We start from the raw sequence: 22,075 nt of genomic DNA on the forward strand, positions 1-22,075 counted from the left end.
ATTTTTACACAATGCACTCCAGCATATTTTGAAGGCCATTAGCGGGAATGTCAGTCGGCCCCTGCCGTGTTGTTGTGCTGGATGAGCCCCAGCAGTTCCAGCAGGGATGATCCAAAACAATAAAAACTACAGGGCTGATTTTCTTTACGGTAACGCTTTGGGTTTTAATGTTTTGGGGTTTTTTTGTGAAGAGATGGAGATGGATGTGGTTTATTCGCTGATTTCTACTGGCTGGACGAGCAACAATGCACTGAACTCTTTCTTAACGGAGAAATTTGTTGAAAAAACTGTGACGTGGCACCAAGGCAAAAGAAAAGCTTCCAGGTTTTTGCAAAACATTTGAGGCTTTTCACATCTCACCGCTAAACGCGTCTCTCTTAGAAGTCATTACAAGCAATCTGCTGAAAAACATTTACAATTACAGTCATTAAATACTTCAACTTATTATTAACTCTTATTCTTTTCATGAAAATAGAAATAGTGATGTTCCCTGTAGTAGAAGAACAGAACAGAACAGAACATCAGCAGGTCCTACTTCTGCTTCTGGGAACAATCACGTCTTTTTCCTGCTGGCACAATCTTTTGTGGACTTGCGCCTCAGCAAGTGCACAAGAATCAAGGTTGGAAATCAGGGGCCTTTTCCTGGCCGTCCCTGAATTAAAATCCTCCACGACATGGTGGTGAGCCTGCTGGTCTGCAGTCGGCAGGAGGCCTCAGCAGCAGGTCGACGTCCCGCCGGTCGGTCCTGTGGACCCTGAGCCGTGATGAACAGCCTCTATTTTAAAAAGACAGGAAGCTTAGGGGCCCTCGTCTGCGGATGACTCTGTTTTTTTCCTGACCGAAGGTGCCTGTGAAGTCAGTGAAGGTATCACCGGGTGATGATGGTGATGGTGATGACGACAGTGATGATGATGATGATGTGGGTTATTTCTGGGCCGTTTGCACGGCGTTGGCAGGGCTTCACTCGGCGCCATAACAACTGGCGGGCTGCGGCTATTATCTCACCTAATTATCACCGGCTATTCCCACTGCTGATGTACAATAAGTGTTTATGGAGCCGGAGGAGACAGGGGAGACGGACGAGAGTGGCTGCAGGGGCTGCAGGAGGAGCTGGAGTTTAATGAATTAAAATAAGAGAGAGAGGAAAGAATGAGTCAACGACAGACGGAGCAGCAACGTTTGGTGGCGTCGCAATTAACAAAATGTTTTTTGGTGGACAGACAGTGCGGGCAGGAAATGGCCCGTCGTTCTCTGTTCTTCCATGCAAATAGTTTGGCGTGAAGGCCAAGTGGAAGTGTTTTCCACCAGGAAGGAAGGCACGGGGTAAAACGTTGCCGTAAAGCTGAAACCACCAACAAGTGGCGACTCCTTTCTCAGGCGCCACTTTCTGAGATCAACATGTGATGTTGTTGTGTATCCAGGAGCCACCGGGAGTGTTATTATTACTATCCCTCAGCTCTCTGTGCATGCAATTCCCGAATATTACTAAGAAAAAAAACAACAACAAACAAAACAGGGTTTTATTTGCAGCCGTTCTGGTTATTATATATACAAAAAGCATTATAATAAAAAATCTTTCCGCTTTATATGCAGCGAGATATGAGGGAGTCGGTACAATAGCAGACGTACACATGTCAAGGCATAGCGCGTGTGTGTGTGTGTGTGTGTGTGTGTGTGTGTGTGTGTGTGTGTGTGTGTGTGTGTGTGTGTGTGTGTGTGTGGTTTACGGCGCTCCGTCCTTTCATTTCCTCCGCTGTGGGCTGCAGAAATCGAGCTTTATCTATACGACTCAGGTGCAGCCAGATAGCAACACGACCGACGTGTTTGGTTTTTTTTTTTGTTTTTTTTTATCATTATCATCGTTATTTAATATTATTATTAATATCATCATCACCACCCGGAGTCTCCGACCTGCTCCGCCGTCACCGACCTTGTAAGGGGTGTTCAGGTAATGGATCCCCTCAACTGGATATCAACCACCATGGGGGGACAAGAGAGAGAGAGAGCAGGGGAGGCGGGGGAGTGGTTTATACGGCGCTAACCCAAACAGATGAGGAGCCGCAGTCGTTTAAGTCGTGGAAATAATAAATCCCGGGTCCGCCTCGGTTTCTCCTCTCCCGCCGGTGCTTGGAATGATCTACGGGGGCGTCCGGAGGGGGGTGGGGGGACAGGTGAGCGCGAGAGCGGGACAGGAAGTGGCGGCGGCGGGGATGGAGGTGATTGAGACGAGGAGGGTGAAGGCGGGAGGAGAAGTGGGAGGAGTTAACGGTCCACCAGCCGTCCGCAGGGGAGTTGTTATTGACCCCCCCCACCGACAAACACAAACCACTTCTTTCTGTCTAATCTTGAGGAAACACTTCGCCCAGAGCCCCTTGGCTGCAATTCATGTTTTTTTTTTCTTCTCCTCCTTCTCCTTCTTCTTCTTCTACCCCCCATTTTTTTCGGCCCTGCAAGGATTTCAGCAGAACGCTGTAAAGCTGGAGGCTCTGCTTGTTTTTCTCCCCCCGCCTCCTTCATCCGTCTCAAGGCCACCCAGCGCGCCGCCTAATTCCCCGCTACACACACACACACACACACACACACACACAGGCTTGGCTATCAGACATTTGCCCCTAAGAGCTGCAACAACAGGCTGTAAACAGGGGGCTAAACATGCTGTTTTACAGAGATTTTTTTTTTTGCCAGAGATAATCGTGCAAACCCCCCCCCCCCCCCCCCCCCCCAGGAAATTCCCGATTCCTGGGTTCAACATGTCCTACAGAAAGAATTCCACCAAGAGTTATCTAGGACAAATGGGAATTCCTAATGGCTGTTTTCAGATCTCTGGACATTATATTTTATTTTATTTTTTTGGGGATTATTAATCCCGGCCTTGAGTCTGGGATTTAGGTGGGTTAAATTAAGATTTTAAAAAATGGGCGTAATACAGGGACTTAAAATTTAAAGTCCATAAAATAAAGTGAAGTCTGCAGCCACAAGGACTCGGCCGTGTGTTCCGCCTGCAGTACCGCCAGCCTCCAGCAGGGTGTCAAACATCAAACGTCATCATCATATCAGGCATCTCCTCACATCTGGCTGCCAAAAAGCCCGGATCAAAGGCTCCGACGAGCTGCCAATCAGCTTCACCCACTAGCAGAAATAAAAAAAAAAAAATTGTATATTCCAGCTTTCATTTGGTGCTGATTCCGACTTTCAGTCGACGCCGTGTCCATCCGGTAGATACCTGAGCCGTCATGCTGAAGTTTTCACTCTTTGGGCTATTTTTCAGGGATACAGCTTCATTTTCTCTCTCTCTCTCTCTCTCTCTCTCTCTTACCTGGCACGAGAAAGCCTTAAAATATCAGACTTTGATCTCGGACACGCTGCGTTGCGCTGAAGATTTGCTGCTGAGGCCGGACGTTTTTTTTTTTGCATCGCAGGACTTGAAAGGTGTTTGACGGAGATGAAAGATCATAGTCGCTAAAGTTAGTGCAGCCGTGCTCGCATGTGTCATACAATCGCTCACAATTCCGTACTTTTCCTTTCTTTCTACTCGCTCTCTCTCTCTCTCTCTCTCTCTCTCTCTCTCTCTCTCTCTCTCTCTCTCTCTCTCTCTCACCTTATCGTGTGAAGTTTTTTCCCGCCTCCTTTCGGCAGCGTCGGCTCCAACTTATCGCCGTCGCAGCCGCGGGAACGACAGAGCGTCGGAGGAGTGCGCTGCGCCATCTTTGAGGCCCCTCGAGCGACGTTTCCTACTTTCTGCCTGTTTGGGCTGTGATGCGCCTCCTTGTCGGGAGGATCAGGAGAGTGTGGAGAGCCAGGTGCGAGGGCAGGGAGCTGATAAAGCGGCGCTGCTATCGTCTCCCGATAGCCGAGCAGCACAGCGGCCGCATCCACTTCCCGATTTACAGCAGCCGGAGCGGAGCCGAGTCGTGTCCATCGGCCAGAATCATTTCATGTTTATTTTTATCACAGTACACACACACACACACACACCCACACATACCCGGCTATTGCTGTCATCTGCCGATCAACCCAAACATCAACATTGGACCACCTGACTCCCTCCTTATAGCATGAATAAACCAGCGAAACAGTCGGCCAGAAAGGATCCGAGCGAGCAGATATTTCTGGTCTTTTTTGTTGTTTTGTTCTGGGTTATTTTTTTTTTCCCCGTGATTGCTCAACGCCTCGCCTCTACAGCAGGCGGCAGGCAGGAGGCGCCGCTCCCACTGCCAAGCCCACTTCTGGGAAACCTTCCACCAGATTTGGGAGGCTGCTGGTTGCCGCGGCGGTGGCCGGATTTGCTCCCATCCAGCAAACAGGAGCATTAGTGTGGTGGTGGTGGTGGTGGTGCTCAAGCCTGGCGCACGCTCATCGTTCCAGTTAATCCCCAAAGTGTTGGACGGCTGCGTGTGAGTCCACCGCATTTCTCCACTTTCCCTATCCCAGAACAAAAACCCCCAAAATCCAAATCCGCTGATTTCTACCTCCTAGTCGAGGATGTTTTTCCCCTTCCGGAGGTGGAATGAGGATGTTTGTTGGGGCAGTTCTGATTGCAGCCGACTGGATGTCTCTCAGTGTCATTGCACCGGCAGCAGCAGTGAGATCCGGTCGCACTGTCGTGTTCTGCCAGAATTTGGTTGATTGGGTTCAGAGATGTAAAGTAGTTCACTGGCGATTCACACAAGGGAGTTGTTCATTGCACTTGTTTGAATGAGCGTCAGCATATACAATGCTCAGTGTACACATCCGGACCACAAGACAACAACAACAACAATTTAGTTTTCTTATTAACAATGAACAACAAAATAATTGGTATGTTTGCCTCTGATGCAGCCAAACCTTTTGAAACACGGGGAAAAAATCAGGCAAATAATCAACAACAGTTATTGGGATTCAGCGAAATTTAAAACGTTTTTCATCCTAAAACATTTTTAGACCTTTTTAAAAAATAAATTTGTCTTCCCTGTTTTCCCCTGGCAAAGTATTTCTCTCCAGTGTTTAAGCAGCCACAGAGGCTTATTGCCTGAATAATGTAAAGCGCCGTGCAGGGTGAAGTCAAGGCTATTAATCAGGGGCACGGCGGCACCAGATAAAGCGATGGAAGGAACGGAGAAGAGTCGTAAAGAGTAATAATCACATTATTAATGCGGAAGGTTCCGGCAGCGGGCCTCACCTCCCTCAATTAGCGGCAAACCAGAAGCAGTTATGAGCCGGCCCCTAATTGAATGCGAAAGCGAGCCGCGCTAATGAAATCCTGCAGGTGTAATTGGTGTCGGAGGAGGCGGGGGAAGGGCGGCGGGTGGGTGTTGGGTGGGGGGGCTTTTCTGCCTCTCCCTACTCGTTTGTCCGCCGCCGCACACTGAGGTGACACCAGTCGCCAGTGATCCTGCCAACCCTGACAAGCCTTTTTCCTTAAAAAATTACATTTATGGGAAGTAAAAAAAAAAAAAAAGCTCTGAAGCAGCCAATTACTCTGGAGATGATCCAAGCGATTCGTGCGCTCTGAAAAAGAGTGTCATTAGCATTTTGGATGTGTGTGTGGACTCTCTTCTCTCACGGAGGAGGGGGGAAGAAGACAGGCACGGATCTGGTTGATGCTGACTCAAAGTTCTCAGGGAAAACAGCATATTTATCAGGCGGATATGAAAGATTGAGAGGGGGGGGGAAAGTGCAACTTTTCTCGCTCAAACTGGAGTTTGTTATTCTTTTTCAACTACCTGGTGCTCAGAAGTGTCCCTCAAAGATGTGAGCGCGGAGGCGCTGGCACCCCCGCGCCTCCGCAGGGACGATCTGGCTCTCATTAGATAGAGCCGCCGCAATTCAGGTCAAACACTTTGCTTCATCGCACCAGAATATGAAAAAAAAACAACAACAAAAAAAAAAACGGTTTGGTGTTTTCCGGAGATGCAGCCAGACTGCCGTGTGGCCCGTTTCCCAGGAGGAGAAGCTCCACCTCTGACCGCTCCTGCAGACGTCCCTGCCAGCTTCTTCCCAACGCCCTCGGTGGCAGAGAACACTTTTCTCAACTGGAACTTGGTGCATTTCTATATATATAATAAAAAAAAAAGACCTTACTATTTTGCTATTCTTTTCATCAGTTGGATTCTGGTGAGAGTTTCAGTTTGATGGCTTCAGCAGCTCCTTGTGTCCCACGGCACTTTCTCCCCGGAGAATCTTTTCAAACAATTTTTTACTGCTTGTGTGTTGAATTCAACTCGTATTTTAATGCAGCACTGAAGCTTTGGTTGGTTGGATAGGGTGGTTAAATTAGGATTGGGCGGCGACTGTTTAAGCTTGTTTTGAATCTAAAAAACAAGCTTGTTTGTAAATTCGATAGTCATAACAAATCAATTTCACACTTTTTCTTACACGTTCTTCTATGCGTTTTTATATATATATATACATACACATATATATATATATATAGATCGATAGATAGATATATAAACAATGACTTGTATTCATCTGATGTTTAATTGTGATTTTAAAGAACCAAAATTATGTTAATAATACATTAATATAATATAGTATAGTATATATATATATATATACTTTTTTCAACTTTAAATTTATTTGTGTCCTGGGAATCATTAAATGGCATATAATGAATAATGATAATAGTATAATAGTAGAAAAAAACTGAAAATCCATTCACTGATTAATCGGTGTAACTCATTGTGTGAGTCTGCACAGCAAACATTTGCACAAAGAGGCTAATGAGGCTGTTTGCCCGCTACCTGCGATCAGATCGTGAGAACACACACACACACACACACACTCTCTGAGCCTCTCTCACCTCTCACCCCCCCACCCCCCTCTCTTATCTCCATACAGATGAGGCCTGTGCCAACTGCTCGTTCGGGGCGATCTGCGACGCCCAGAGCGGCCGCTGCGTGTGTCCGTCCGAGTGCGTGGAGTCCCGCCAGCCCGTGTGCGGCAGCGACGGCGCCACCTACACCAGCGAGTGCGAGCTCAACGTGCGCGCCTGCAAGGAGCAGATGGAGTTGCGCGTGGTCGGCCAGGGCGAGTGCAGTAAGTGGCGCGACGCATGTGTCGACGCGGCACGTGGTGAGGGAGCGAGGGAGCGAGGCAGCGGGAACCGGCCGGGAGTTGGAATAAAGAAGCGTCCGTATTGAACGGACGCAGAGTTCAGGAAGCTGCAGCTTTCAAACCCGGAACTGATCAGATTCACTCTGACGGCTGCAGCCACGGAAGTGCAGACATTTCTGCTTAAAGTTAAACTTTATTGCAGGTGATGTGGTGCCAGATTCCTCCTTTTAAAGGCCTCACAGTAGGAGTGATCTCAGTTCGGACTTTTTCATCCCACTTTTTGCTGAAAACAGCACTTTTAGCCCTCTGTTTACATCCTCCCCGATAAAGCTGAGTTTCAGCCTCCTGCTTAAGCTTAAGAGGTGGAAGAAACTCCCGGCTTGGTGGGCTAACCTGGGAGAGACGTTATTGGTGCCCTTTGTGACATCACAAAGGGGAAGATTTCCATAGTTTTACCACACTCTTTTTGGCTAGCGGCGCTGATAAAAGACGTTAACGAAGGATTTTCCTTTTTGCCAGACAGCAGATGCAGATTGTTGAAAATAAACAAATTTGAAACGTGTGTGTGTGTGTGTGTGTGTGTGTGTGTGTGTGTGTGTGTGTGTGCTTAAATTGAAAGAAGTATCGAGAGGAATTCCGCATAATTCAGGCACTTAAAGACGAATCAAACCTTTGGTGGATATTGACTTTCCTCTCCAGTCACCTCTGACCTCTTCTGTTCCCCCCCCCCACCAGAAACCTGCGGCGGCGTGGTCTGCGCCTGGGGCGCCCGCTGCGTCCTCAACCAGTGCGAGTGCCAGCCGTGCTCGGGCGAGCCTCTCTCGCTGGTGTGCGGCAGCGACGGCAACACCTACGACAACGAGTGCGAGCTGCGCCTGTCGTCCTGCCTGCAGAAGAGGCGGATCGACGCGGCCCGGCCCGGCAGCTGCGACGAAGGTACGGTGTGCGTGCGTGCGTGTGTGAAGTGTGTGTGAAATGTGTGTGTGCGAGCGAGCGATTAAACCTGCCAACTGGCCGCCGAAATGGCGCAATTATCTTTATCAAGCGACCTGAGCTGCACCGGTCACCATCTGCGGATGGCTGCCGCCGGCGCGGCGCCAGGCGGGACGACCGCGGCGGCGAATCGTGACACAAACCTATTGCGTGAACGCACAACTTCACGCCGGGCGATTCATTTCACGGCGACATTATTGAAGCGGTTGCTTAATGGGTTGGCTCTTTCCACTTTGCTTTCGGGTGGAAGTAATCGCACACACTCCCAGGTTTTGGGTGTAAATATTTATTTTCCTTTTTTTTGCCCCCTGCGATCGCTGTTTGTCTAAAGTATCAGAAAATATCAAAGTCAAGGTATCAGCTTCGGCTGGTGCGGAGAAGTTATTGAATTTTTCCCGTCTTTTGCGGCAGCCTTCGCGGGTATCAATAGTCAGCAGCTCAGGAAACACAAAGCAAGGACAATCTTGCTGCTCAAGTGAGAAAATGGAGAGAAAAAAAACCTCCTGGTTGGTTGGACCGGCTGGTGGAAGGTTCCCCCGAATGCACTGTGATGCGTTTCACACCATCACACCAGGAGAGTGGAAGCAGGAGCAGAATTCATCGTTCATCAGCGTCTGTTGCAACCAGCCACCATCAGTTTCCTCTTTTATTTATTTATTTATGTATTTATTTATTTATTCTTTTTCATTTGTTGCTGCGGCCTGTTTAATAAGGAATCGAGTCTCACCGAGGCCCCTCTGTCCCAATTATGATGTCAAACGTGTGACCGGCGGCTAATGGCTAATGCAGGCGGCCGCCAGATTTCCACCCCCGGAGGGCGCCCTCGCTCCCTCTCATTCTGAGGAATTGCGATCTAATTCAAATCGGGCAAATCGCATCTCCGTCGGAGAGTTTGAGGGGGGAAATCACACGACTGGCCGCCGCCCGGCTGCTCTGGGGGGGGGGGTTGTTGACGCCGCAGCTCGGGGCTTCTGTGGCTGACGAGGTGCAGCAGACAGCAGAACCTGCCGGCCGCCGCTTCCGCCGCCACCGAGGGACGAGAGGAAGGAGGTGAAAAAAATAAGACCAAGCGGAGGGGAGACGGAGGACAGAGTTAATAGAAATGAAAGAAATCCTGTCCCATTTTGATTCTGCCGCCCCGAGTGCTTCCTCCTTATCGCCCCCCACCCTCCCCGCCGCCTCGATCCCTCCCCCCCTCCCCCCACCATTGTCCCGCTCGTGGGCCCGGCGGCCTGCGAGGCGAGCGGCGCCGCCGAGGCCCCTCGTGGTCGATTTAACATCATTTCATTGACTGAGACGAGTGACCTTTTTTTCTCTCTCTCTCTTTCTCTCTCTGTCTCTCGACCGCTCGCCGTATGTGGCGCATGAAGAAATGTGACTCACTGTTGCTGCTGCTGCTGCTGCTGCTGCTGCAGCTGCACAGATGCTTGAGGACACTCGCCTTCCCAGCGTGGCGGCAGTCTGGCATCAGGCAGAAACTCTCTCTCTCTCTCTCTCTCACTCACTCACTCTCTCTCTCTCTCTCTCTCTCTCACTCACTCACTCTCTCTCTCTCTCTCTCTCTCTCTCTCTCTCTCTCCCTCCTCCCCCCCGCCAAGGACGCCGCCGTGCTCGCTCGAGACGCCTCCCCCACTTTCTCTATTTCATCCGCTCTCCAACGCCGTCCCTGAGAATCTCTTCCCTTTTCTTTTTTTTTTTTCTCCCATCATTTTGAAGAAAAACCATCTGGCTCATACAATAGAATCTCTTTTCTTCTTTTTTTTTCTTTACACTCGTCCTCCCCCCCCCCCTCCCACGCCGCCACCGCCGCTGTCTGCCGTCTCACACAATCGTGATTTTCTTTCAAAGTTCTTTCTCCATCAGAATCGTGCTGCTTTGGGAAATAAATAGTTTTTTTCCGAGCGCTTTGGCTCGTCCTCGATCGATGGGTTTCACCTCGGGGGTGACCGCTGCTCCTCTCGCCCGCCTCGCTCGGGCCTCCGTCCTGCGTGCAGTCCCCCCCCGCCTTTTGCCTTCAAAGCACCAACGCGGACCCTCGGCAGGAAGTCCGGTGCCATTATCAAGCAATCAAGAGCCAAGTGGCTCCATTTCCCTCCAAACGTGCCCGACTCGCTCTGACTTGGCTGAACTCGAAGGCGAGGGTTAGTTTTATTTCGACGCCTCCTCCCTCTAAATGTGTGTGTTTTAGTTTCGGAGCAAAAGTGGGAATTTGGACCCCCAGGTGCCATTTTTGTTAGGTGCACCTTGCACAGCAACAGCTGCCTAATGAAGTGGCGGGTGAGTGTGTAGTTATAGTTGCTGTGTCAGAGCTGTATGATGTGGATATCTGATGTTTTATACAATACCATAGTCCACAGTCCCACTTTCCCATCATCCTTTGTGTTTTGCTAGCGTATACATCCTAGCTAGCATAACATAACTAGCAATCATTTCGATGGTCACTTGGTCAAATCAACGCTGTCATTCACAGCAAGAAATTCACGTTGTGCGTTACACAAGAACTGAAACACACCGACGGGACTTTTCCTTTTTCTTTTTTTTTTTAATAAAAGCCATCCACCCTTTTTTCCCAATAGTCTTTCTTATTTGTCATTGTGCAGTCAATATTCTCTCGCGGAGCCCCTTACGGAGGCATTATCGTGTTGTGAGATTTTAATACCGGCGCAGCCCTTTGAACATAAAACACTGTCTTATAAAGGGAGTTCTGTGGCGGCGGCGGCGGCGAGGCCTCTACATCACAGCGCCGCGCCGAGGCCCCCGCACTCCATACTTCACATCGCAGATAAGCCTGAGGAGGAAGTGAGCGCGTGATTCATTGAGCTAGCTAGCGCAGGTCCCGGCACCCAGCGGTTCAGGGGGGGAAAAAAATTAAATAAAACCCAACGCAAACATCCTCATTAGTCTTCTTGGACGGGCGGGTCGGAGGGGCGGCCAGCATGAAAATGGAAGTTGTTTTCTTGCGCTTTTTGTTTAACAGAGATGAAAAATGACAGCGCCCCCGCTGGTGGCCGCACGGGGAAATTTATCACCTGTTTAATTTCACAGCTGGCTGCAGCTCTGCGTTTCCTTCCTCCACGCTGATGGAACGGCGGCAGAGGCAAGGAGCGCTTCGCCTGTGTTGCGTCCGTGGTCGCCTACCCGTTTTTTCTTTTTTTCTTTTTTTTGGTTTCTAATTGATTAAATGGACATTAGCAAGAGGAAGAAGGCACCCTACTTCCTGCCACGCAGCAGCAGATGTTCCCATCCGTTCGTTCGTTCGTCCCTCCTCACCATCCATCTCCACCACCTCTCCAATTTTATTGGGACCGACACCGCTCGAGTCGCATCGGTCAGGTCACAGGAAGGACTGATAGACGGAGCGGGGGGGAAAAAAAACTAAGAACAAATGCAAATCCCACCGTATCCTTGGGTGAAAAAGGCCACTGTGGGCAGAACAGGTTTTTTTTTGTTTTGTTTTGTTTTTTCAAACAAGGCGTGTCCGTGCTCGGCATTGGGCGAGGCGGCGATAGCAGGAGGTACCAGGCCAACCTCACTGAATAATCTGTCGTTTCTGCCCTTGTCCGCATCTTTTCTTTCCTCACGTCAAACCAGCAAACACGTCCGGACGGCTTTGACGTCTCCACCTTCACTCCTGCGGCCAAAAGCTCCTCCTTCTAATATTACCCCCCCCCCCCACGCCCCTCCTTGCTGATCTCCATTTTTACAGAACATCATATTTTCCCCTTCCTCCGCCCCCTTCACCTCCGCTGGCTAAACGGACGCCCCCACCCCTCCCCACCACCACCCTCCCTGCTACCCCCGACGTGATGGAGTGAAGGAGGCCGGAGCGGACGGGTTGGAGGAGCTGACGCAGCCCCTGACGCCGTCCTGCTGGCTGGCACTGGATTAATTGAAAGGTTCAGAGGCGGCGCGGGTGGCGGCCGCATCAAAGCTCGCCGGCTAATTAGAACCCCCCCCCCCCCGACCCCCCACCCCCCTTCGCCTTTCCCCTTTTATTTTGTGCCGGCTGAAGTCTTACCTCCTTTTTATTTATTATTTATCTGCTCTCTCCGTCGAACGGAATATGAATTGGCCACCTATGCAATTTTCCCTTTTTTTTTCATCGTGTCTCGCTGAGCCGCATCGCCAAGGCCGGCGCTCTGATTACCTCACCTCGGGATGGCGCCCCCGTCAGCTGACGTCGGGCTCTTTGAAGCCGCACAAATAGCGCACCCACGCCGCCGAGACAACCCATTAGCCGACGGACGCGTTATTTTTTTGGTCGCCACTGCGTCTTGCCAATCGATAGACAGCGAAGGGGGGCAGATTCCAGCGTAATGGTCGTGGTCGAATGTCGCGCTTGGTTAAAACTGGAGACCTGGGAATTCCCCCAAGGAGTCCTGATGCTTTTGCCGCCGCCGCCACCAATGAAGTGACGGGCCCCTGCGCTGCATCGACCACTCGGCTGTCACAGCTGGTTGCCGAGCGGCCGGGGCCTCCCTCCCTCCCTCCCTCCCTCCCTCGCCCGCCACTCCCAGCACGGCAGCACGATGACCCGCCTCTTAATCTGCTTTAGAAGACGGCTTATGCTAAGTGGCACTTCCGTGGCGGCCGCATTGATTTCCCCATTAGGCGGTCCTACAGCACGAGAGTTGAGTACGAGGCCTCTGAAAGCGCAGTGGAAATATGGAAGCGGCAGCGTGGAGGAGAAACGACTTTCTTTCCCGATGCTTTCTATTTATTTTTTTTTTATTTTACTTTTTTTTCGTTGCGGATGCTTTCAGTTGTGCTGCGAGCTTTTACTTCTGCCGTATTTTTCTTTTTCTGAATAGCAGAATGGTTTGAAAGGAACTTGCTGCGAGCCTTCGGTGTGTCCCTGTCTAGCGGCGTTGAATCATCCATCCATCCATCCATGCATCCATCCATCCATCCATCCATCCATCCATCCACCCATCCATCCATCCATCCATCCATCCATCCATCCATCCATCCACCCATCCATCCATCCATCCATCCATCCATCCGTCCACCCTCTGTGCCGACTGTTTCGGATGTTTTTTATTTCCATCCCACACTCTTGCAAAAGCCCCCAATTTTCTCTTTTTTTTTGGTCTCCATTTGTTCCTGTTAAAACTTCAAATTTCTCATCCTCTCGCCCCGACGTTCACGCCGCGGACTCACGCCGTCGTCTGTTTGCTGAACCCAGACGCACCGGGCGAGAGAGATAATAGGACTTTGTTTAACCGGTAGCCCAGACTTTTACATCCAGAAAAGTGCACTTTCAAAACTAATGGAAGGGCCGTGCTTATGTAATTGCTTCTTCTTCTTCTTCCTCTTCTTCTTCTTCTTCCTCTTCTCCTCCCTCTAAAGTCTCATCAGATAATTAGATTTTACAGAACACTTTGCAATTAGATGCCTTCTCATATCAGGAAGCAGGCACCCGTGCAGCGAAGACCTCGCCACCAATTCACTCGGCACACTTGGAGGCCAGAGTTAATAATTCCCTCTGCTCTTTTTTCCCCTCCTATGTGTCTGATCTAATGGAAATGAAAAAAGCCGGTTGGTGCCGTGATGTTGTGTCTAATTTATTTAGTCAATCTCTCCCCCTTCTTTACGCTCGGTCATTATCTTGTGCCACCAGCGGTGCCTTTGGTCTCCTTTCCTCAGCAGCAGCAGCAAAAAGAAATGACAGTTAAACCAACTTAAGAGCATTGTAATCTTAAACTGAAAAATGTTCCCGTGCTTCAGCTTGATACTTTGGTTGAAAGACGTCCCGCCGCGTTGGTTTCCGTTGCCTCTTCGATGACGGTGTGTCTTCCCGCTGCCTGTGTGTGTGTTCCCTGCAGAGTGCGGCTCGGGGGCGTCGGGGTCGGGCGTGGAGAGCTGCGAACAGGACCGCTGCCGAACCTTCGGAGGCTCCTGGGACGAGGACGCCGAGGACGACCGCTGCATCTGCGACTTCTCCTGCGCCAGCGTCCCCCACAGCACGGTAGGAGTTCCCAGCACGGCCTCATCGTGCACGCTAACATCCGCGGCTGGCGTACGCTCAGAGTCGTGACTGAGATGTGAGGACATTGGATGTGCCTCGGGCCCCCGAAAGAATAAATAAATAATTCAAAGCAGTCTTTGGAACCGCAGAGTGTGACAAGCTCCACTTTTGTTGCAAGTAGAAACTGGATATAATCCGACAGCGAAGAAGAAAAAAAATCTTTGTAGCCTTAAATCTTATGATGATGAGGATTTCAAAAAGCAAAAATTAGGAAAGTCAAGATATTTTTTATTTGGTACGCCAAAGTTGTACTTTTTTTCGTTTTTTTAGTTCGGCAACACTCTGACTTTGTATTTCAGCATGGATTTGCAGGAATAGCAGAGTTATTTTGAGATAATCAAGGGATATTCATAAAAAGCATTACACCCCGATAGCTGTGAACCACATCCTGAAGTCTTGAGTCCGTGTGTTCGTTCGTGTCAATGTTCGCTCCTCACCCTCTGACTCGTGCCTTCCTCGCAGGTTTGTGGCTCCGACGGCAAAAACTACAGCAACGAGTGCGAGGTGAAGAAGGCCCGCTGTGAGAAACAGGAGCACCTGCAGGTCCAGAACCAGGGACCTTGTCCAGGTCTGTGCACGTCTGTCATCGCACAGAGCCATCGCCATTGACATTCCCATTTCCTTCCACTCATTTCACCCATGAGGGGCAGCTGAACATAGGACGCAGCCTCTCTGCCCCGCATGACCTTCAGCCGAGAGGCCTGACGTCACTGAGATGGTCGTTGGATGCTTTTGTCTTTAGTCTTTGGTGCAAGTGAAGCGTCTCTTCTCAGAGGCATTGACACGGACCAGCCGATTGCTGCAACGAGTCACTTCCTGCTCAGATTGAAACCATCAAACTTGCACTCATGACCCCTTTGAATAACACCTGCTAAGTGACCTTTTTTGACTGTAAACCTATTGTGATCGCCAAAAAGATCCAAATTGGCACCCTGACTTGGAGTAAGAGTGCACATCCATCTGCGAGAGAGCCAGTAGAAATAGTTTGGAAATGGAAGGCAAACCTATTCAAGGCGGCTGAATGGATTGGACTGAATGGTCCAAATCCATTCAGCGTCGTCAGTGTGAAAATGCAATCCACCTCTTGCTAAAGCCGCCACTTGTAAGTAGCCTCCACGCTAATCGCTTTAGCGAGCAGCCGTTCTTTGCAACTTTTCCTCGCCCGTCACCAGTTTGGAGCTAATTTTTCCGCCGCCCACTTCGTTCGCGAGAAACGCCCATAACGTGGAGGTTGGCGTGAAGGACCTGACAGATGTTGCGGAAAAAGTTCTGATTGATCCGGCTGTTGTGCAAGGTCGGCAGAGGTCAGCGGCTTCCTGTTCCTGCCGCCACTTGAAAGTGCTTTTCCTCTCGCTCTCTTGGGTTTGAGTTTGAGTGTGTTTGTCTGGGTGGGGGGTTTGGGAGGCAGTTAAGGGGTTGAGGGATTTTGTCTGATCATTCCGGCCCCGGTTGATTCCCTCTGGGGTCTGAGAGTGGAGAAGGACGGGGAGTTGAAAGAGGGGGAAAAAGGAGGGTGCTGCCTCTGTGTTTTTTCCTCCTTTTTTCCCCCGCGTCCCCGCCACATACCCCTGCGCGCTCCACTCTCTTCTAAGCTGGACTCCTTGGGCACTGACTCTCACGCTTCTCCACCATCCGTGGATAATCAATTCTCATTTTTGAAGAGTCCTCCACGGGTGCGAGAGCTCTGGGCTCCCGCGCTTATATTGGCAAGTGGAAAAAAGCAGAGATCCCAGGGAATATCGCCGCCCTCCGCTCTGGCCTCGCCAGGAGAAACTTGGTTTGACCTCGAAAGCTCTGGAAACTTATCGGAACAAAGCTACTGACACGAGCAAAGTGCAAACAGCTGCCTCGTTGTTGTTTTTTTAGCAGCTGCTAATTTTAACTTAGAAAAACAGAATAATAGCCTCTTTTGCATAAAATGCCAGGAGTGTCATATCATTGCCCATATCCAGATCTTTATTTCCCAGTGGAGCACAACTGATTATCCCACAAAAAAGCAACTATTATGTCGTAGCGTATTTAGCCCTCTGTTTCCAGCCGCCCTCTGGGTTTTTACCTTCATGCTAAAACCGAGGCTTTATTTGACCTCGTTCGTGTTTGGAAGGGCACAAAAACAAGGTGGTCTCAGAAGAAAGCCTGGCTTAGGGTGTCATCACCAATTTAGGAGAGGGACCAGTGCCCTCTGTGACATCACAGAGGGATTACTTCCATAGCCGAGTTGTCGAAGCATGCTAAAAAAATGGAGTAAAACCAATTAAATGAGCTCTCGCTTTTTAGGAGGTTGCTTGCAAATCTGAGTTGAAGTTTTTACTGCATAAAAAAAAATAGATGAACAAACATGCACGTGTTCAGTCAGAAAGTGTGTCTAGCGGAGGCTCAGCAGCAGGCCGTTGCAAATCTGAAGCTAATTTTCATGCCGGACGTCGACCGCTGAAGATTGAGGAGGGAAAAAAATAGCCCTGTAGGGTCCAAGAACATATGAAATTAAAAGTTCCCTCTCGTCCCCAATAGGCCCGGGCGCACAGATCTCACTGCACGGATGGCTGGAAAGCGCCGAGTTAAATGAAGCGCGTCCAAGAGCCGGTGGCTGCAGCGGAGAAACACTGGGCATAAAGACGGAGCGAGCCGAGTCGTCAGCATTAGAGCGAGAAGCTCATAGCCACAGCAGTAACAGTGTGATTTATGGCCCCCGCGCGTCCCGCCTCTTAACTCCAAATAAGCAACACAAGGAGGAAGAAATCAGATGGGGGGTGGGGAGGAGGGGAGGGAATGGGTGAGGAGGCGGGAGGAGGAGGAGGAGGAGGAGGAGAGATTTCTGCTCTTGATCTCTGCAGCTTGACTCCTGCCTCCAGTTCATGAATAACCCGGCAACCAATCCAGTAGACGGACCAATCGGCTTCTTCTGGGTTGGGACATAAACAGGAAGTGGGCTAGTTGTAGCAACCTGGCTTGACTTTTTTTTTTTTTCAATCCAAGTAAAAAAAAAATGATTTGTTCATGATTGAGGCACTGAATTTAAAACCTTTTTTTTTTTTTTTTTTTTAGCCTTATAACTTTAAAGCTAATCGCGCTGCTATGCCGCTATCTTTTTTTAGTCTAGTTTTCTTTTGCAGCAGCAAATTGTCTTTCTCTTCTTTAGTGCAACTGAAAAAAAGTTTTGTTCAGTCAGTGGCTGCAGGAAGGTTGTGGGTTTGATTCCCGGGCCTGAGGGGAGCTTATATCAATCAATTCAGGGTTGAGGGGAGAAAAAAAGATTCACACGTGACACCTCAGCTTCAATCATGAAGAGAATTTCAACATTTACACTCCCCACGGTTGTCGGACCTCGGCAGCCTCCTCCGACGTTAGGCATCGACAAACGTGGTGAGCAGACGTGGCAAAGACTCAACTGCAGCCAATCAGCAGCGGCCGCCGCTGTTTGTCTCCTGCGGGCGGCCGGCTAATAGCGTCATTTTAGTCACCGATTTGTGAGCCATTGTGTGGGAAGGCAGCAAACAGGAGCGTTATCAGGACTCGGGCTGCCAGCCTCCCCACCTCTGGCCCCTCCAGCCAAACCTCATTGTCGGCGAGAGAGTTGGAGGGGACGGGGGGGCAGGGGGGGAGAGTTGTGTTGCTAAGAGATTGGCCTCGTTTTAATTCGCTGCCCGTCCCGATAACTTCGTGACTCACTCGCTCTCTTTTGTCTTCTCCCGTTCTGTTTCCTCTCCTGCCTCGTCAGCCATTTCAGCCGCACCTGCGGCCGAGCCGGCCGAGCCGCAGCACTGCAGCCTGAGCGTGTACGGCTGCTGCAACGACAACCAGACGGCCGCCCTGGGAGTCGGACTGGCCGGCTGCCCCAGTAAGTCCCTCCGGGTTTCTCTCCCTCCAACTTCTCCGAGTTCTGCAAACAGGAAAAAGCAGCAAAAAAAAAGCTATTTAGATCATATCGAGCCATTTCAGCATCTGAACGAGTTGTCCTTGAGTGCAATTACTGAACTAAAAGTTGCTCAGCCGAAAAGCTTTCATCCTGATCCCAGGCAATAATTATGATAATGTTGCGTCGTATCGGAAAATCTCTTCATCTGAATGATGTTGAGGGATGATAGACTGATGGAGGGCGGGGCCAGAAAACGCTGCGTTTCCTTCCTGCGAGCACCTATTGGCCCTTGTTCCATGACATAGATCAGCATTTATCAATCCGGCATGAGGTTTGACCTTGTGCACGTGATCGTGAGCAAGAACAAGGAGAAAAATTTGACCTCGTCCATCCTGCCGTGCTCCAGCAGGCGGCTTTTCTGTCTGTCTTGGTTTTTTTCAGCCATTCATTTGTTTGTTTAATTATTTTTAAACTGCAACTTATAAACAAACGTTGATGGCGACAGTTTATCAGTCATGAATCAAACACACTACAACGTTAACGTTATGATTAAAAGTGCAATCGTAGCTCTTCCCACGTTGGCTAGCCAGCGGATGCTAGCATTAACTAGCACGCAACAGCGTCCATACATATCACACACAGTGTATTGTGTTTTTCCGTCGTGTTTGCACACAGAACTGGTGAGTACTGGTACACAAGTATGTGAAGCAAGTATTCAGCTTTTATTTGTCAGCATATTTTAATGTCTATCAGCCTGTTTGTGAACGGGAAAAAGCCGAGCGAGGCAGAAGGGCCAGTGTGATAAAAGCGCTCTCCACCTCACCCTCCAGGTACCTGCCAGTGCAACCCCTACGGCTCCTACAAGGGGACGTGCGACCCGAGCAGCGGCCAGTGCTCCTGCAAGCCGGGCGTGGGCGGCCAGAAGTGCGACCGCTGCGAGCCGGGCTTCTGGAACTTCCGCGGCATCGTGACGGAGAACATGAGCGGCTGCACGCGTAAGCCACCGGCCGCCGCCGCCGACCCGAACACATGTTCCGCTGTCGGAGCGTCACACACACGCACGGGGCTCATTGGTTCCTCCCCATTAAGCGCAGCTGCCGTCCGCACGCCGTCAGGGGTCGGCGCGCTCTAATTACCGAGATGTTTTCGCACCTCAAGCCATGCAGAAAGTTAAGATATCCATCTGTGAGATACTCCCCCACCCCGCACCCTCCCCTCCCGTCGTCATCTGATTAGTCGGCCAATTTATATTCACATAGCAAGGTGGGCGATGGCGCGCAGAATCACAATCCTGCAGAAAAAAAATAAAAGAGTGAACCGGGACAAAAGAACGGTGACGTGGGAAGACGGAGGAGGAGGAGGAGGAGGAGTAATGAAATGATAATCAAGTGCATCCAGTTTGAGTCCGAATGGAAAATGGCAGCGGGCTTCAGTAAAAGCGCGCAGATGGAAGAAGAATCCATCTTGGGCGGGTTGGTGGGGGGTAGTGAGGAGGTGGGGGGGGGGGTTAGTGGAGAGCAGAACTTTTTCATGTCGGTTTGATCTGGTTGTTCATCAAAGCGTTGAGAAATACGAATTAAAGGGGAGTTTTTGAATTTTTAATGTGGAAAAAAAAAATCATTACCAGGCTACTGACAGTGTGCGTTCAAAGCGAAACAGAAACCAGAGGAGGAAAGAAATGCAACAGTCAGGTTATTAAAGGGCCCCATATTGTGCTCAGTTCACTTTACTGATGGTTTCTAACAGTAAAGCGTGACTCTGTGCTGCCAGTGAACACGGAAATATATAAAAAAGATACTCCTCTTCCGCAGCTCACGGCTATAGATCGGTACTTTGTGACGTCACAAAGGGCCCTGATACCACATTGATTAGTGACGACGCTCCACAGCCAGGCAGGCGTTGACTCCGCCTTCTTTTCCTCCCCCGTCCAAACAGTTCTTATCTGGAGGCTGTAAACAGATGGCTAACAATTCAGTTTTCAGGTGACCTTGTCTTGTGAGGATGTTCCGTTGAGGTCAAGGGTCAGAAATATTACCTGAAACTAAGTAGAACATGGGACCTTTGAATAAGACAAAAAAAAAAGAGCCATTACAACCCAACAGAAGCAATATGGTTCTGCACCGGGGAGGAGAATCAGCTAAAATATCAAACAGTCTCAGTCAGAAGCACATTAGGTCGTTAAATGAAAACGTGTCGCTGCTCCGATGCTTCAGGGTAGCGCAACAACTGCCTTTGTCTGACATCCAGCTGAGCTCACCTGACAGATTTTTTTTTCTTTCTTTTTTTTTTTTTTTACCGGGGAAACACAACCTTTAACGCCAGCCCAGGCCCGGTCGGGACGTTCATCGGATCAGCCGCTTTAATTCCTAATTCACGTGGACCGCCGGGGTCCCGACCCCTTGTTTGTCTTTGGGGGTGGGAAAAAAGAAGAAGCAATATGGTGCATGGTCCGGTACCCCGCGGCGGAGGCGTCACAGGGAAACAGCGGCAGAGAACATTTTCAGCCATCAGCAGGACGGCCGCGGGCGGCTCCACCTGTGGCCTGACCTTAACAAGGTTTAGCCGCGGCCGGCGGACGATGCGCTGCACCGCAATATCAGCCTCAGCGGGAGGAGGAAGGAAAAAAAAAAACACACACACACATCAGTGATTCCAGGAACACCGTGGGGTTGATGTCCTTCCCCTGGGTTGTTTTTCTTGAGTTTCAATTACATTCTCATTGTCCTCCTCCCTCACTTCCCACACCACCTCCCTCCCCTCCGAGGTGGCGCCAACGGCCGCCAACGTTTCCTCCGTGTGGCGCGGCGAAGCCAAGCGCACACGAGTCACGTCGCTGGAGCAGAGAAATGCGCTGGGTGTTGTGTTCTCCGGCCCCGGTAGTTGCTTTCGACTTGAAAATTGAACACAGTTGTATTTCTTTCTCTCTCTCTTTCTCTCCCTTCGGCAGCGTGCAACTGCGACGCCACGGGCTCGGTGCGCGACGACTGCGAGCAGATGTCGGGCCTGTGCTCCTGCAAGACGGGAGTGAAGGGCATGAAGTGCAACGTGTGTCCGGACGGAAGCATGATGGGAATGAACGGCTGCGACAAAGGTAAAGGGCGGCGGCGGGTAAAACCCTAAAATTGTGACCCCCCCCCTCAAAATATTCCAATTTGAACAGTCAAGGGTTGTTGTTTTTTTTGTCCTTGTTTTCTTGTTAAAACAAAAATCCAATATTGCGTGAAATCAAAGTCTTTTTATTTTATTTTTATTTTGCTTGGCCAAGTTGGTCGTTTGTGATGAGCCTTGAGGACACTGCTGACATCGGCGTCATGCAAAAATCATCGCTTGCTGCTTAATGCACGTCGTGACGCTCTCATTAAAATTAAATTCAAAGTCCAGAGGTGAAGAACAGAGAAAAAAGAAAAAAGAAAAAAAAACACACTCCCACCGGGGTCGTTTTCACCCTCCTGCACGAATCCCGTCGATGGCTTCGATCGCCGGCGAGAAGAAAGGCCTCAGTAATTACACATGCTAAAGAGACGGCGTGGAAGGAAAAGGTGAGTTCCTGCTGCGCGGCTCCTGCAGCTCCTTGATTAAGACGCGCCATCAGATATCGACCGGGAGTCGGAGGCTTAATGAAGCCGGCGGCGGTGGGCCGGCGGTGGGCCTGCAGGATGAGGGGAGGCGGCGCTGGGAGGAGGAAGTAGATGAAAGGAGGAGGTGTGGTGTCACTGCCGCTGCTGCTGCTGCCGCTGCCGCTGCCGCTGCCGCTGCTGCTGTTGGCAGTGGCGACGGGGAGGCTGCTGCTCGAAGCCCCTGTCATGTGGCAACAACACAAAGGCCCCACACGCTCGGCAGCCCGGCAGGTGGATGCTGGCTCCTCCCACCACCTCCCCCACCCACTGGAGCTCCTGCTGCGGCAGCTTCAAAGCTTCAAAGTCTCCTTCAGGACTCTGTCCCAGTGGGGGGTTGGGAGGAAAAAAAAAATCCCCTGACAAAGGTTTACACAACCCTATTTTTTTTTATATGTACCTGTAACGGCAGCTCATTGATCTCGGCGCTGCTCCGCGAGCTATGAATAATTCACCGCGCGCTACGCTAGCAGGTAACTGGACCGTTTTATGATTGCGGTACGGGTGCAGCGGCTCTTGGGTTGTAAAGAAGAAAAACTTTGCCGGATA

The 22,075-nt window shown here is 50.3% G+C and overlaps 1 protein-coding gene across 1 annotated transcript in view; it reads left to right on the plus strand.

Annotated features, from left to right (window-relative positions):
- agrn (agrin) overlaps window positions 1–22,075 on the plus strand; it is a 258,671-nt gene that overhangs the window by 180,856 nt on the left and 55,740 nt on the right. Inside the window, exons 9-15 of the mRNA XM_076026536.1 lie at window positions 6,820–7,017; window positions 7,771–7,971; window positions 13,854–13,996; window positions 14,519–14,624; window positions 17,775–17,894; window positions 18,743–18,907; window positions 20,860–21,003. Coding sequence (XP_075882651.1) covers window positions 6,820–7,017; window positions 7,771–7,971; window positions 13,854–13,996; window positions 14,519–14,624; window positions 17,775–17,894; window positions 18,743–18,907; window positions 20,860–21,003 — 1,077 coding nt within the window. The remainder of the gene's footprint in view (window positions 1–6,819; window positions 7,018–7,770; window positions 7,972–13,853; window positions 13,997–14,518; window positions 14,625–17,774; window positions 17,895–18,742; window positions 18,908–20,859; window positions 21,004–22,075) is intronic.

The sequence above is a fragment of the Nelusetta ayraudi genome, unplaced genomic scaffold (genome assembly GCF_046127955.1).
Source record: "Nelusetta ayraudi isolate G7.1 ecotype Tasmania unplaced genomic scaffold, CSIRO-AGI_Nayr_v1 ptg000019l, whole genome shotgun sequence".
Lineage (NCBI taxonomy): Eukaryota > Metazoa > Chordata > Actinopteri > Tetraodontiformes > Monacanthidae > Nelusetta > Nelusetta ayraudi.